The sequence below is a fragment of the Mastigoproctus giganteus genome, chromosome 6 (assembly GCF_048544385.1).
Source record: "Mastigoproctus giganteus isolate SK-2022 chromosome 6, ASM4854438v1, whole genome shotgun sequence".
Lineage (NCBI taxonomy): Eukaryota > Metazoa > Arthropoda > Arachnida > Uropygi > Thelyphonidae > Mastigoproctus > Mastigoproctus giganteus.
The window spans coordinates 36,147,395-36,162,930 of NC_143580.1; the positions used below are offsets into that span (position 1 = coordinate 36,147,395).

Below are 15,536 nucleotides of genomic sequence, written 5' to 3' on the forward strand. Positions count from 1 at the left end.
CTTACCCGTGGAGTCATCGCTTTCATCCGCTGTGAAATATTCTTCTTCTGCCGACGCCTGAGGAACAACTCGAACTGGTTGGTTGCGTTCAAGAGCAATGCTCACCTGAGTATTTTGAATTGCAGTTGTTTGGGACTTCTGGTCGAAGGAAACCTGATTAGCTATTTGGGATTTCTGGTCGAAGGAAACCTGATTAGCTATTTGGGATTTCTGGTCGAAGGAAACCTGATTAGCTGTTTGAGATTTCTGGTCGAAGGAAACCTGATTAGCTGTTTGAGATTTCTGGTCGAAGGAAACCTGATTAGCTGTTTGAGATTTCTGGTCGAAGGAAACCTGATTAGCTGATTGGAAAGATGACCACCCACTTGATGTTCGACTGAGAGAGGATACACTATGTCGGGAGTGTGAGTTTCTCCTAGCACTATCCATAGCATCTAGGAACTGTTCATTACTACTGGTTGCTGACAGAGTAGGCTTGAAAGGTTGATTTGGAAGTTTTAAAGGAGAGTTCACAGGGAAGGGTACATCCTTCAGTTTAGATACAACGTTCAGCAAGGTCAAGTTCATCGTCTGCAGTACATTAGGTTCTGGTTTAGTAACTATGGGAGGGATTTCCTTGGCACTTTTATCTACTGAAGAACTTGCGGAGTGTCCATGTTTCCGACGACTTTTCTCCCGCCCGCTGTTATCTCTGCTCCTTGACGAAAGGCTACTTGCATCACTATGTTTGGATTCATGAAAGGAGTTCAGGGATGCGAGAAGAGGTAAAGGATTACGAGGCGGGAGAGGAGGCATCGAATCCAAGATGGTTGTTGCCTGTTCTGGACAAGTGCTGGAGCTTGAACTTTCCCCAACAGGTGAAGGTCGACGGGAGCAGTGTGGTTGGCTAAATGCCACATAAGCTTTGTTGAGTTCCCTGAGCAGAAAGCGATCTTCATATTGTCGTGAAGGTTTGGTCAAATAATCTTTGGCATCCATTAGACAAAAGTCAGCTTCATTGAAAGGCTCCTTAAGGAATAAAAGAAAGAATTTTTACATTTGCTGACGAAATGAGTTCTTGATTTCAATTTCACATTAATTCTAGGAAGATAGAGAAGTAATACATATAGAAACAAATTACGATAAGCTCTACCATTTTGAGTTTGAAATTCTCTGTTAATTAAATTAATTTTCTCACTTTAGCCACTACTATTTCACAGAATTTTAGTTCTTTTGAGGAGGGAATGGTTCATAAAATTTCAAGGATTCCAGACAGGTTTGTGTTTCTAACACAACAAAACACAAATATAAGAGAAATAATAAGATTTAAACAGGCTTAGACTGATCTTACTTCTTTAGTTTTGTTGACTAGAACTCCTTCGACAGTTAGCGATTCATTATCTCCCAGCGATTCCACAAAACACAGCAGAGACAACAATTCTGGCATACGGCAGAAATTTTGAGATTCCTATAATACAAAATTATTTTTTAGGAGACACCAAAATATTATATCATTACTCTCTTATAACCGGGATTCAATCACAATATATATTATTTGTGTTCAGATAAAACAGTTCCGCATGGGCCTACCTCTCAGCTAGAAATATAGTAGCTATAGCAACTATGAAGCATAAAGCAGCAATCAACACTGAAAACTCAAAATTTACAGACACCACCTTTTAAAAACAGTCACTGTAATCTGAAATTTTAATAATAATCTGATTTTATTTCGTCTGATTATTAAAATTTAATAATTAGATTAATCAGACGAAATAAAATTAGATTACCTTGCAGCAACAATTGTGCATGAATGCTGTTATTAAACAGCAGCAGACGAAATAAGTTCAAACTTTTTTTTTTTTAAACCGACGTAAGACTCTGAAGGGTTTGCTTGATTTAGGATGGCGCTAGGCCCACGATATGACAATCATCTTTACGTCAGCAGTTAAATGTTCAGAGCTCTATATGATGTCCATGGGAATTCAATTGCTGATATTGAATTCAATTGCTTTATTAAATTCAAATTACATCACAAATAATAAAAACGCTGATCATTTTCCATTAGACAAAGAATGAGTTCTCTATTACAATATGATATTACAATCAACATGTTATCTCATCATTTAAAAAATTTGCTTTCTTAGTATATGAGGGAAGTTTGAAAAGTTCGTGGCCCGTGGTAACACATTACTTTTCCCTTTTGAAGTCAATACATTTTTGCTACAGATGCTGCAACGCATTGATTCCAGCTGCGAAGAAAATTCTCTCTTAAGCCTCCAGGAATGCATTCACTGCAACGGTGACATCACTGTCGGTGGTAAAATGGATTTCACCCATGGAAACAATCCAGATATTTTTTCAAACCAGGAAAGAGGTGATAAGGATGGTTTATGATTTTACACTTGAAATTCGTCCATGGCAATAACAGACTTGCGAGTAGATGAGTTGTCCTTGTGGAAAATGACTATTTTAGTGAGGTTTCTTCGGCATCTGTATTTGATATTTTCATGCATACACCTCAAAAGGTCAGCGTAATATGCCCCTATGACTGTCTGGCCTTTCTGAAGGCCAGACACTAGCACTACTCCATCAGCAGCCCTAAAAAAAACCGATGCAATCGCCTTGCCAGCAGAAGAAATCGACTTGGCTTTCTTTAGAGAGAGAAAAGAGCTGTATTTCCAGTTTGTACCACTATTTTGTCTCTGGCTGAAGGTGATGACCCGTCTCATCCATTGTCGCAAAACTTGCAAGACAATTTGCTGGGTCTGCTTCAAAACGATACAAATATTCATTTGACTTGTCAACTCTTGTGCGTGTTTGATCTGCTGTGAACAACTTTGGGAACCATCATGCTGCCATCTTTTTCATAGCGAAAACCTCTGTTATTAGATGGTACACACGTTCAGATAAGATACTCAAGGCGCAGTAATGTACTAAAAATTGTCACTCGTCGATCACTCACCACCCGATCATACACACTGTCAACAACTTCTGGAGTGATGGACGTTGCGAGTCTTCCACAGCATGGGTCATCTTCCTGGCTCTCCCTCCATTTAAATTTTGCTTCCTCTTAACTATGGAATAGAAAGGGGCATCCTTCCTCAGTATTAGAACCATATCCTCATGAATTGCCTTTGGCATTAGTCCTGTCTTTTCCGAATATAGATGACTGCACGGTGACTGATTTTGTCCACCTTTCCTCATTCACACTTCTTTGTTGACTTCGGGACCTATTAAAAAAAACGTTGTGGAAACCGCTTGAAACTTGGTGGGTTGCTATTTGAAGTGTTATACATTAAATGCAGAAATGTAACACTGTACCACTACCCTTTCATACTCAGGCCACAAACCTTTAAGATGCCTTCATAAAAAAAGTTAGTTAACAACCAATGATAACACGAAAGATCAATAATGGAAAAATCCTATAAATCTGACGACTTCGACATCACGAAAAAGATCAATAAACCTTTTAAAATTTATTTTGTTGCTGAAGCTGTGACGCCAATTCTGATTTTTCTCTTGTCACAAAATTTCAAGCCATAAATGTGACGTGACGCACGTATTTCTCCCCATCCCCATAAATACTTAATTCCTGCTTGCATTTCACATTCTTTCCTTTGTCTAATGGTGGCCCGGTTTTTTCCGTCCATAAAATTAAACTAAGCACAGAAACTGAAAGAGGCTGTGAACAAATTTCTTCATGCTAAAAGACACTGCAAATAACTTGAAATATAATATGATTAAAAGAGAATGAGACTCACCTGATCTTTTCCACCTTGCAAAACTTCCCCACCGAACCTTGTACTACATGAACATACCTGAAATATTATGAATAAATTTTATCAGTAAAAGTAGAACTATTCTAATAATCTCAACTACAACAAAATCGTATTTTCCTTAAAACGAAAAATAATTGTCAAATTAGAATCGAAATTTTAAATGAAACAAATGTTTTGGAGAATGGGTAGGAACGTTGGCTACACTTTATTTTATGGGATGGCACCTAAAAGCCATAGCGTTTCGTGGATAATGGAAGCTGAATCCGAAACTGCATTTTTATTTCTGTTTTCTGCTCAAATTTGTAGTAATGCGCGAAACAAATGTGGCTTCAACTCTTGGAGGCTCTAAGCGTATGTACTCTGTTCCAAATTTTCATATAAGCAGTATGCAAAGCCATTTTACACAGAGGAAGAGGGAAGTCTCGCGATCTCTGATGATTTATGAAATTTAAAAATGTTTCATCACTGATAATTTTTGTACTATCACTATTTGTTAACTAAACTTTATATCAAGAAAGCAGTTTTTTTTTTAAATTAAAATGAATAGAATTTTTAGGCAGGTAAGCATACGTATGCGTAATATGCCTATTACCAACTACCCCATTCAAATGTAACAACTTGGTTGCTAGCGGATGTATTTTCATGAATATACATCCACTAGCAGTTTTGTAAAATAAAAAATAATTTGTCGAGCCATCCCAAATATCATTAAAATAAGTTCAATAGAAATCTGGCATTAGTTTTTTTTTTTTTTTTTTTTTTTGGTCCGTTCGTCTGTCCGCATGTAACAACTCGACTAGATTTCATGAAATTTTATATTTGGCTCTGTTCGAATGATTTGTCGGGCAGGCCTAAATTTCATTAAAATCGAACTAATATGGGAATTATTTATTTTTTTAATACATATCACATAGTCCATCCGTATACCGCATATTATATCTGAAGCACTGGATATTATTTCTGTTGCTATAAATAGACAATATGGCAGATGCACAGAAACGTTCTCGGTTCGCGTATAAAAGTCCTTTTTCGCTTATTTTTTGTTATAAATCATGAATTATTACCATTTGCTAAAGCGTCTGAAATGTAATGCAATGTGTACTACTTATTATTTATTCTGGTATTCAGATTTCTCTAATAATGCTGAGCATATAGAAAACTTTGAACGATTAATGATTCAATTAATGATCACTTAAAAATCATAGTAAGAACTTACCCGATATAACTGTGGTTCTGCATCCTCGAGCTGACCTGCAGTTCTTACAATTAATGGACAAAGGGGACGATCACTACACAGCCAACTGGGTAAGCTGAACATTGATTTTTCTGCAACAACCTTAGGGAGATTAGACAATAAATGATAAGAATGAAAGAAAAAAAAAAAAAGAACGTTTTAATGTTGAATCATTGCAAACTATGCCATTCAGTTGCTGCACAAGTTTATACACCTACCTGCCTACATACCCGTACTGCACCTTTTAAATGCTCCGAACCTTCCATTTCGAAATATTTGAAGAAGTCCCGCAACTTCCTTTGCTGATTCTCACTAAAGAAATAAAGAATATAACCTTAAATTGATATTTTTATATTATAAACATCTTTGTGTAACTTTATTAAGTTATCACGTCTCTATTCTATAAAACCTCCTATTGTCCACATTAAGAAACCTAAAATCAGGCCAGGCGCAATAATAGGGGATATTTATTGCACAGGCGCTAATAGAGGATATTTTAGGCGCCGCTAGTACTGCATATATATGCGTGTTAAGATACGATATGAATTAGGCGCCTTGACAAGGTTCTTTCTCAGGCGCCACAAATGCTAGCGCCATTACTGCCTATAATGCCAGTCAATTGTATTTTTATTTTATGTTTTTTATACAGTATTATTTCTTGAGCATTTGTATGAAAGGTATCGGGTTCTACTTATTTATTTATTGCATCGAGTTCAACAGGAGCTAAATGTTTTTAAGGGGAGATAAAATACAGTATAAGGCCATCCCGGTAGTACAGTGGATATAACCATCTCCCCCCCCCCCCCGACACAGAGTTCGAATCCCATCAATGACGATAGGAATTTCTATTATTATTTTAACTCGTGGTTGAGTTAGTCGGTCTCGGGCGAGGATTTAAAGGTTTTTCCTCCTCTCTCCCTCCCCCAGAAACTGGGTTTTCTTCCAGCGAACAAGCAAATCGACCACAGAATACATGCAGTTTACAGACGCCACATGCTAAAGCCTCATGGCCTTAGTTACTTTGGCATTTAACACAGACTGTACGTTACCCGTTGAAGATATTCCAATGTTTTGGTTCTGTCATATTTCCCGTAAGTCGTATTATTGATTCTCGTTTAAAAAAGTTCCTCCATTAGAAGTCCCAAATTTCATTAAAATCTAAATAGCAGAAATTCGTTGTTGTTTTTTACCCCTTAAAATTTCGAGTTCTCTATAGTTGTTATAAGTGTCTCAGAAAATTAAGCCACATTGTTTCGTACAATACGTCTGTAAATTGGGTGTATTCTGTGGTCGATTTCCTGTTTGCCGGATGAAAAACCCGTGTTTCCAGGATAAAAAAAAAAAAAACTTGTTACACTCGCCTGAGACCGGCTAACTCAGCCACGTTGTGAAAAGACTCATAAAATCCTTCCCGTTATTATGACGCGATTCGAGCTCAGATCTTTTCCACCCGGTGTGGAGAAGACTGTGATTATAACAACTGTAATACCAACGAAGGCTGAGTTGTCTCTATACAAAAAATCAAAGGATATTTTGAATGCGTGTGCATTACTCAATAAGGATCAGACATATCGATACTAAATTGTCAGGATATGTTCCGTTTGTCTCTGGGACGGTTTCTGGTTCAGTTCTAGATCGAACCCCCTTATCCCATTTTCTTCCGACAGAAATATATACACTATATTAGTTTTGGATATTCGAGCATTACTAGGGAAGGAAAGTTGGATCGACACCAAAATTTCAACCTTGCATTGTTAGTCTCTGAGAAGCTTTTAAGACCAAATACGATTCCATAGATTTCAATATGTATGTATGTGTGTGTGTGTGTGTGTGTGTGGCGGGGGGGGTATATGAAAATATCAATATAAATGAGAATACGTTTCAGGCATCACTCGAGAAGGTAAAATCATATCGACACCAATTTCAGCTACAGAGGTTTCAGATCCAATTTCATTGCCACCAATTCCTTCCTCCCTTCCACATATTAACACCTCAATAAATTTGAAACAGCAACTTCGATCCTTTTTTTTAAAAAAAAAAAATTATTACTTTTCAAAATATTCTTCAGCCTGGGAAGATTTCTGTTTCAGTTCGTGATCGAACCCCCTGTCCCGTTTTCTCCCTACAGAAATATCTACAGTATATTACAGTAGACTGTCGGAATAACGGCACTCCAAATAACGGCACAGCTGTCTTGCAGTGCCAAAAAAAAAAATAAAAATAAAACGACGTCACGTGATTACTTTATTTGTTAAATTCGCCATTTTGAAAGTGAATTCTGTACTGATATCACGGATTATATCTGTGTTTTACATTTATTTTAAAAATCACTCACTATGGCTCCTAAAATTAATAAACCTCATATAGAGAAGAAAAGATGAATAATTAAGAACATTAAAGCTTAGTGACAAACTTGATATTATAATAGAAAATAGAAAGGGCATAAGTAGGAGTGTATTAATGCAGAATATAACATTGGATTGTCAACATGTTTATGTTTTTTATGTGCAGTTAAGAAAATTGCATTCTCAATCTTTCTATTTGTTATTTAGCCTCATTATTTCTACATTAAATATATTACAAATAAAACTTTCTAGATAACTGAAAAACCGAAATAACGGCATCGTGAATCCCCGAAGGTGCGGTTATTCTGAAAGTCTACTGTAGTTTTGGATGTTCGAGCATTACTAGGGAGGGAAATTTTTTTTGTTTTGTTCTCCTAAAGTCTCAAGTCTGTTTAAACAACTCAACTGTTCAGACCTCACGTTAACAAATTTAATCAATGACTATCGGTGTGGCTTGTGTGGTTAAATTACCGTATCAGTTTAATAACCGATCGTGGGCTCCAGATTTGGAAATACTGTACGTGTAAGTAGAAACAATTTGTTTGAAGGAGAACAGGCGCGATGGTACATAAGTGCACATGCTTTGAGTGACCGAGTCTGTGACTGCTAAATAGGGTGATGTTTCTTTTATTCTTTCGATCTTGTGAACTCTGACCATATGGGCGTCCCGGAGTATAAACAGAAAATTTTATTTTATTTTATTTATTTTAACTGGACTTAATTTCTGGTTCGGCTAGAAGGGTGTACATGATGCAAATTCCAGTTGATTACATTCATTGGAATTGCAAGAGATCAAAACAGATTGAAAATACACAACAAAGTAAAAATCAATGCATAAAATAATAAACAATGAAATAAATAAATAACAAACAATAAAAAACAATGGTGAATCTAAGAAAGCCTTCGCAGGGAATTATTTTTACATAGTGCTTATTGTTCGTGTTTATAGAATTCTTTCACTATGTCCTGTTTATAGCGTTTCGAGCTGCAGAAAGATGAGGCATCAATTCCCAGGGAGTTATACATTCCGAACGTATTCGCCGGGAACACTGACCTAAGGTATTGCGCATTTTGCAGACAAGATTGTAGATAAGTTGTTGAATTGCACCGGGTTTGTTGTGAGGTCCAAGGGTTTGCAGAAACATCCCAGATATCAGGCGAATCCATTTGGCAGCATAGAAGTGTGCCAAGATATGTAAATTTCTCTTTTTGACTATGGTTTCCCAGGGTTTCAAGCCCAAGTTTGCATAGAGCACGCTCCCAGAGATGGTGAAAGGGTAACCCATCTCCCTGGTTAGCCATCTCAGGAGGTAGTATTTTACCCCCAGAAATCTCTTTAGTTGAGTAAAGGAAGCTCCTGACCAGAGTACCGAAGCGTGGAGCCGTACAGGTATTAAATTTCTTCGGACGTATTCCAAAAGGAACTCTCGAGGCCTAAGACCGACGAATTGCCCAGTACGCCGCTAGCGTTTTTAGCCTGGCGATCTTAAGGTAATCTTTGAAAGTAAGCTCATCATCCCACTTCAACCCCAAATCCGTGTGGGAGTGAACCTTTTTAATGGCGGTCCCATTTATTGTGAGCATAATTTTATTAACAGTCCTCCTTTTTGTGAAAGTCATCTGCGCTGCTTTCTGAGGATTCAGTTTAAGTCCCAGACGTCCTAGATAATCTTGGAGTTCAAACAGTACTATCTGATTTTCATAGGCGACTGCCTCAGCTTTTGCTGGATCATCGGATGTGACCAGCATCTTAAGATCATCAGCGTATGAAATAAAGTTTGAGCGCTTCGCAAGGAAGGGCTCAAGTGCTGCGGCAAAAAACCATGATGAAAGAATTCCCCCTTATGGGACGCCAACAGAGGTCGTGGTGATCCTCTCCAATCTATGATCATATTTAATAAAGATTTGCCTGTTGATGAGGAATTGATGGAGGATAGCAAGAATGTTACCTTCGATTCTGAAATAATGCTTCAAAATTTTAACTAGCTTTGTTGTGCTGAGTGTGTCAAAAGCTGCTTGTATGTCTAGGAATAAGATTTCAAGTTGTTTCTTAGAGTTAAGGGCTTTTTGCATTGCCCAGCTGGTCATTAATAGATTTGAAAGCGTAGACCTCCTAGGAATAACAGTATGAAGATGCTGTGGATGCCCATTGAAGCAGTGATCGACTAAGGTGGACTGTATCGTTTTTTCAAACACTTTTAGTAGTCCACAGGAAATAGAGATTACTCTGTAGTCTCTGGGATCTTTTGGTTTATTAGTTTTTGGGACTGGTAAAGCATGGTAGACATTCCACATTGTCGGTGTGATAATAGTCTCGGGGATACGGTTGAAGAGGTGATGTAATAGAAACTGCATATTTTGAGAATAAAGAGGGGAAATTCATCGGAACCAACTGTGCATTTATTGAGATCTTAACATGCGCAATCTCGGTCCTAGCCTTATCTGTGATGGCCGCTACAGGGAGGGGAGGATGTTTTTTCGGGTCAGGGTTGAAGGTTGACTGTGTCCACAGTTTTATCGCTTCTTCATCCATTTCCACCTGACGACCACGTGTGGAAACGATACGCTTGGAATGCCTAAGTCTTCTCTGGATATACTTACGATGTGCCTTCTTCCGAAGACGCAGGAAATTCGCTCGTTGTTTCTTGTGAGCGATGTGATCTAGCATGGAGCCAGACTTTTTCCAGGTTCTGTAGGCTTTTTGATTTAGATTAAAAGCCTGTTTCGTTTCGGAGTTGAACCACCACTTTGTGTTTGAGGAGATTTTGTCTTCGACGCACCAATGAGAGCAATGTGTCTTAATTCATTAGAAATGGCATTAATTGCCTCTTCCACTGGTTTGAAGCAGAGATTATTCCAATTAAATGCTTTAAGTTCAGTGAGGATAACATTTGATCTGACCAGGTTGGTTGAAAATGTGGTTACTGTATGCACCGGGTCCGCGGATTTGGTCCCAGCGACTGAGGTTGCAGGTGCCTGTGCAATTTCAAACACTATTGGTAGGTGTTCCGACACGAATTTGGAGTTATAGGGAATGATTTGTATTTGTTCCAAATTGTGGTAGACGCTGTTCAGGATTTGATTTCCTCTGGTCGATGGTGTATGCAGTGGGATGAGCCCCCCAGGTCCGCATGGTATCTTCCATGTCTTGCCTTGAATCCTTGTACCTTGCCAGAGGCAGGCTGAAATCTCCTAAAATGGTTGTTTGGATATGGGGGGGGGGGGTAGATGAGCAAAAATCCATGAGATAAGATCCTCTCTGATTGATGGGGTGTGTCCTGGTGGGAGATACACAAGACGGATTTCGATCCTTTTTCATTTTTGCTGAAAATTGCAGGGATTGCTTCATAGTTTCATGTTTTACTGCTATAGACATATCTGCCTGAAAGAGGCCTTGAAGAAGATGGCAACACCACCTCCTCTCTTATCCTTCCTAGAGTTTGCAATATAATGATAGTGAGTGGACGAGAGGAGCAATCCAAGTTGTTTTCCCCTCACCAACCCATGTTTTTGAGATTCAAATGAAATCAATGTCTTCCTGGAGGAGCAGGGCTTGCAATGTATGTAGTTTGTTAGCAAGGCTCCTAACATTTTGTAGAAAAAAATGTTACAGTCGTTTGGGTTATATCCATTTGCCTCTTGTCAGTTGATTGCTATTGGCAGTGGCGTATCATCGTAAGGAGATGGGCATGGCGACCAGGCTTTTGCGTTTTTTTTTTTAGAATGCCTCCTGCGTTCTTTTTCTTTAATTTAAAATTTTTGGTTAAGGATGGACATATGCCCCTCTGCTCATTGGTGTATACTAGGGGCCTAGATATTGTTTTTTGCCGTGAGCTGATGGTAGGAAGGAATGGAAAATATGGTGGATGCGCAGAAACGTCGTGGTCTCGGATTGCGCATAAAAGTCATTGCAGTTTGCTTGTTGTAATCATGGTTATTACTATTTGCTGAATTATTACCATTTGCTAACATGGTTGAAACGTAATGTACTGCTTACATACTTGTTTTTTGACTAATTTTGTGTTTCTTGTTCTGTTTCTGAAAAATCGAGCAGCTCACCGTGAAACATGCTAACTTGAGTAATATTGAAAATGAGTTTTTTCAAGTGGACCAAGAGTCAAAATCCCAAATGAAAAGCGTCCAGTGTGTAGACTGCTCCAAGAATTGTACCCATGCTAAAAATTGTCTCTTAGAAACCATGCACTTAATGATTTCTGCATCGCGAAAAAGTTCCATATTCAAGTGCGACTGCCAATTATTTTAGAATTTGGAGATGTCTTCTATAGAAATTGTGATAGTAATGATATCCCGTGAAGTACAGTTGGTCTGCTACTTGTCGCTTGGAGAGATTCGAATCACACTCGAGAGGAGTTCTCACAGGCCTCTACAGTCGGGTTGTAGTAAGCTATTCTTAGGCAATGGGAATAGCGATTTTTCAAGTTAGCTAATCGGTTTTTTCCTGCGCCAAGGAACTCTAAAAACAAAGCAACGACAGTAATTATTTATTTGCAGGGTTTCAAGCGCATAGCGACTAAGGTCATATTGCGCCGTATATAATACGTCTGTAAATTGAGTGTGTTCTGTAGTCGATTTTCTGTTTGCTGGACTTAAAACCCAAGTTTCCGAGGGAAAAACCATACTATCCTCACCCGAGACAGACTAACTCAGACACGTTATGAAAAAGGCCCACAAAATTCCTCACGTCATCGACGGAATTCGAAATGGGGTCTTTTCCACCGGGCGTGGGGAGGACAGCGATTCTACCAACTGTGCTACCCACGAGAGCTAGAGGAAGTCGTCAATAAGCGTAAAAATCTCATATATTCTTTCTACAATTTTCAATAGATTATGGTATTTTATAAGTCATGAGTTTGCAGTTTATAAAATAAAATTTCAACAATCAATAAATATTGTCAATATACATGGAAACACTGAAACATGATACAATAATGTAAATAGATGATAAGGAAATGACAAGGAACAGTAAAACTAAGTGCAAAAAACAAACAAACAAAAAAAAAAAAAAAAACAGTAGCGACAGTAGGTTAATGACACATTGAAAGAGAGACTGTGGAATTTCCTCTTTAATTTATCATCACTCCTTCAAAATGATATCGAGATAAGCCCACATATCCGTACTATTAATGAGGCGGAATATGTATGTGTAATGTTTAAACGTTATTTCCGATTTTTACCAAATATAAATACGAAGCCGGAAATGCGTAGGGTACATACACAAAACAAAAAAAACAAAAAACAAAACAAAAAAAAGAATTTTCCCAAAATAGTGACCGGGAGTGTCATGCAATTAGTCACGGAGTTTGTGTGTTACATTTTTGGCGAGTTAGCAGACAGTATAGTAATAATTCATGATTAACAAAAAAAAAAAAAAATTAGCAAAACGCAAGGCCTTTTATGCATGAACCGAGACCATTTCGTTTCTGCGCATCCGCCACACTGCCCAATCATTCCTCCAACCAACACATGACAGCTAACATAATATCCAGTGCTTCAGCAACCATATGTGGTATATAGATAGCCTATGTCAGGGGTCGGCAACCTTTTTTGAGTGAAGAGCCATTTTTGATCTATTTAAAAAAAAGAGAGAATCGAAGAGCCGCACCTCAGCTCAAGCTGGGAGGAGGTAGTTTTTTTAAGAAATGGAATAGAGTGGGAAGGTGTTTTATTAAAAAAATATATTTTTGAAGTATTATTTATTAACACTGAAAAAACGTAACAAATATCCAATTAGGTACGAATTAATGTGACTTTTGCTGCTAAACTTCTTGAGCGAGTCTCTCAACATCAGGCGAATATGCTGTAATTTTCATCTTTAAACATGCTGAGAGACTCGCATTGTTCAGACGGTTTCTTGATTTATTTTTAATATAGTTCATGTTCAAAAATATCTGCCCCCAGAAATACGTCGAACCAAAAACTGAGAGAAGTCCAAACGCAAATATTTTCAAATATATATACGTGTCCGGTAAGCTACTCCACGCATCGAACACAATTTGGTCTTGCATTTTCATCAACTCATCTATCGCCGTCCATTTGTGTAGAATTGCAAGGGCAGCCTTTTACCTCTCCAAATCCTCAGTTTCAGTTTTAAGGCATTTTAGTCTTGCACTGCACAGGTCCTTGATTTTTAAGTCCTCTAACTCCATTTTAAAGAGCCGCAGGTTGCCGATCCCTGGCCTATGTGATATGTATAAAATAATAATTTCCAGATTTCTATTGGTGCAATTTTAACAAAATTTGATAAGACTCGAAAAATCGTTCTAAAAGAGTAAAATCTAAAATTTTATGAAAATCCATCCACCAGGAGTCGAGTTACTACGTGCAGACTGACGAACAAATAAATAATTGCTGAATTATTATTGGATAATAATGAAATCTGGGAAGATTCGACAAATCTTTCCGAAAATGCATCCATTGGGAGCAGAGTTATTACAGGAGGATGGAAAACATTAAATAAATAATAATAATTGCCATATTTCTATTGGTCCGATTTTAATGAAATGTGGAAGAGATTTCCAAATCTTTTTATAATTTCCAAATATAAAGTTTCATGAAAATCCGTCCATTGGGGGTCGAGTTGTATATGCGGACGGACGGACAGACAGACTATAAAATCTACAGCATTGCCACAGACTGTGCAGTACAAATATTTTAATATTAAGTTATTTATTGTATATTAGGCAAAAATAATACGATCAGTAAGAACAACTTAAAGCCAATCAAATAATTTATTTAGGTTTATGTGATGTACAAATAAGAAACAAAACTAAAATGACTGTTATAGTTTTCCATGCATCAGAAACTTTTCAACGTGACTGTAACCAACTCCACAACGATTCAAATGTAGTCATAATTTAATGCGAAAACCCTTAGAAGAATTTAAAATACTAATATAAAAATGTATTAGTATTCCAATTTTGAATTTGTTCATTTAGAATTAATATAAATATTATCCGAACCAAATAACTTGAAAGCGATAAACCATGAAAGTTATTTTAGCTTAAATTATTATACAAATAACTAAATAAGAAATTTTAAAAAATAATTTATTTAATTATATTTATGTAATTAGTAGATTAATAATTAATGCTTTAATTAATTATGAATAATTATAATTAAATCAATATTTTATAATAATTTCTGATTTACGGTTATTTTTATAATAATTATAAGCTAAAATGACTTTTATGGTCTGATTTACCCATAACTCTAAAGGGAGAATGAAATATTTATTTAACACGTACTCTGATCTTTACATCATCACGTCTTGTAAGAGAAGAACTAAAGATTCTGAAATACAATCATATAATTATAACGGTTTTTCTGTTACATAAGTTTTGTTAATTCCATAAACTTTAAAGCCAATATATGAAAGAATAATATTCATAATACTAACATTATTAACGTTTGATGATTAATGTTTGATTTCAACTACTTAAACCTAAAATACTTAATAAGAATTTTATATGCTGTTTACAAAAGATTGCGTTTTAAATCCGTAGTTTAACAAGAAATTTATCTAAATGAAAAAAAAAAAAAAACTTACTCTTCAAGATGACGGAAGAATTCTGAAAAATTGAAGTCCTGTAAAGTTGGATGGGTCTTGATTGTTCTTTTAGGGAATGTTGAAAAGAAGGCATTCGCTATCAAGGACGCAATGAAACGGCGATCTACCGAAGATACTCGATCTAAATGGAAGAAATATCTGCTTCGAGTTATTTTATTCTTTCGTTATAACATTTTATATACAAAATAACAAGTTTAGAGAAAAAGGGAGAAGTGGCTGGCAATATAACTGTAGTTAGATTACAGATTAAAGAAACATGTCGACTGTTTCGTGCTCTACTATAACGCACTCTGGTGTTCATTTCTCCCTCAATTAATTTATTTTCGTTTAATTAATTTTTTTCTCAAGTTAAAATCGCTACAAACCTTGAAAAAAAAAAAAAACCTGCATTTTTGCGGTTAATTTGTTAACATTTTTTTTTTTATTTCTAATTACTTTTTTGCATTCAGAATATATTAAATATTTTTGAACCACTAACGGTAATATGAAATCTTTTATCAATAAGCAAACCAAAAATGTATATTTTTGTTTAGTTATTGATAACTGTTTTAATAACCGTTATTAAGGAAGGTAAACATTCCCACATAAAGTCGGGGACAATCTAACATTAC

General features: G+C 36.6%; 1 protein-coding gene across 4 annotated transcripts in view; it reads right to left on the reverse strand.

The window, feature by feature from the left end:
• Positions 1 to 15,536, reverse strand: part of LOC150084163 (uncharacterized) — a 63,033-nt gene that overhangs the window by 22,985 nt on the left and 24,512 nt on the right. For 3 of the 4 annotated variants that reach the window (XM_090375909.1, XM_090375910.1, XM_090375911.1), the window contains exons 4-9: positions 14,905 to 15,046; positions 5,211 to 5,304; positions 4,975 to 5,094; positions 3,741 to 3,797; positions 1,331 to 1,447; positions 6 to 1,008 (exon numbers count right to left, since the gene is read on the reverse strand). In XM_090375909.1, coding sequence (XP_090232035.1) covers positions 6 to 1,008; positions 1,331 to 1,447; positions 3,741 to 3,797; positions 4,975 to 5,094; positions 5,211 to 5,304; positions 14,905 to 15,046 — 1,533 coding nt within the window. Of the gene's footprint in view, positions 1 to 5; positions 1,009 to 1,330; positions 1,448 to 3,740; positions 3,798 to 4,974; positions 5,095 to 5,210; positions 5,305 to 14,904; positions 15,064 to 15,536 lie in introns of all 4 variants that reach the window. The other variant, XM_090375912.1, reaches the window with a different exon arrangement.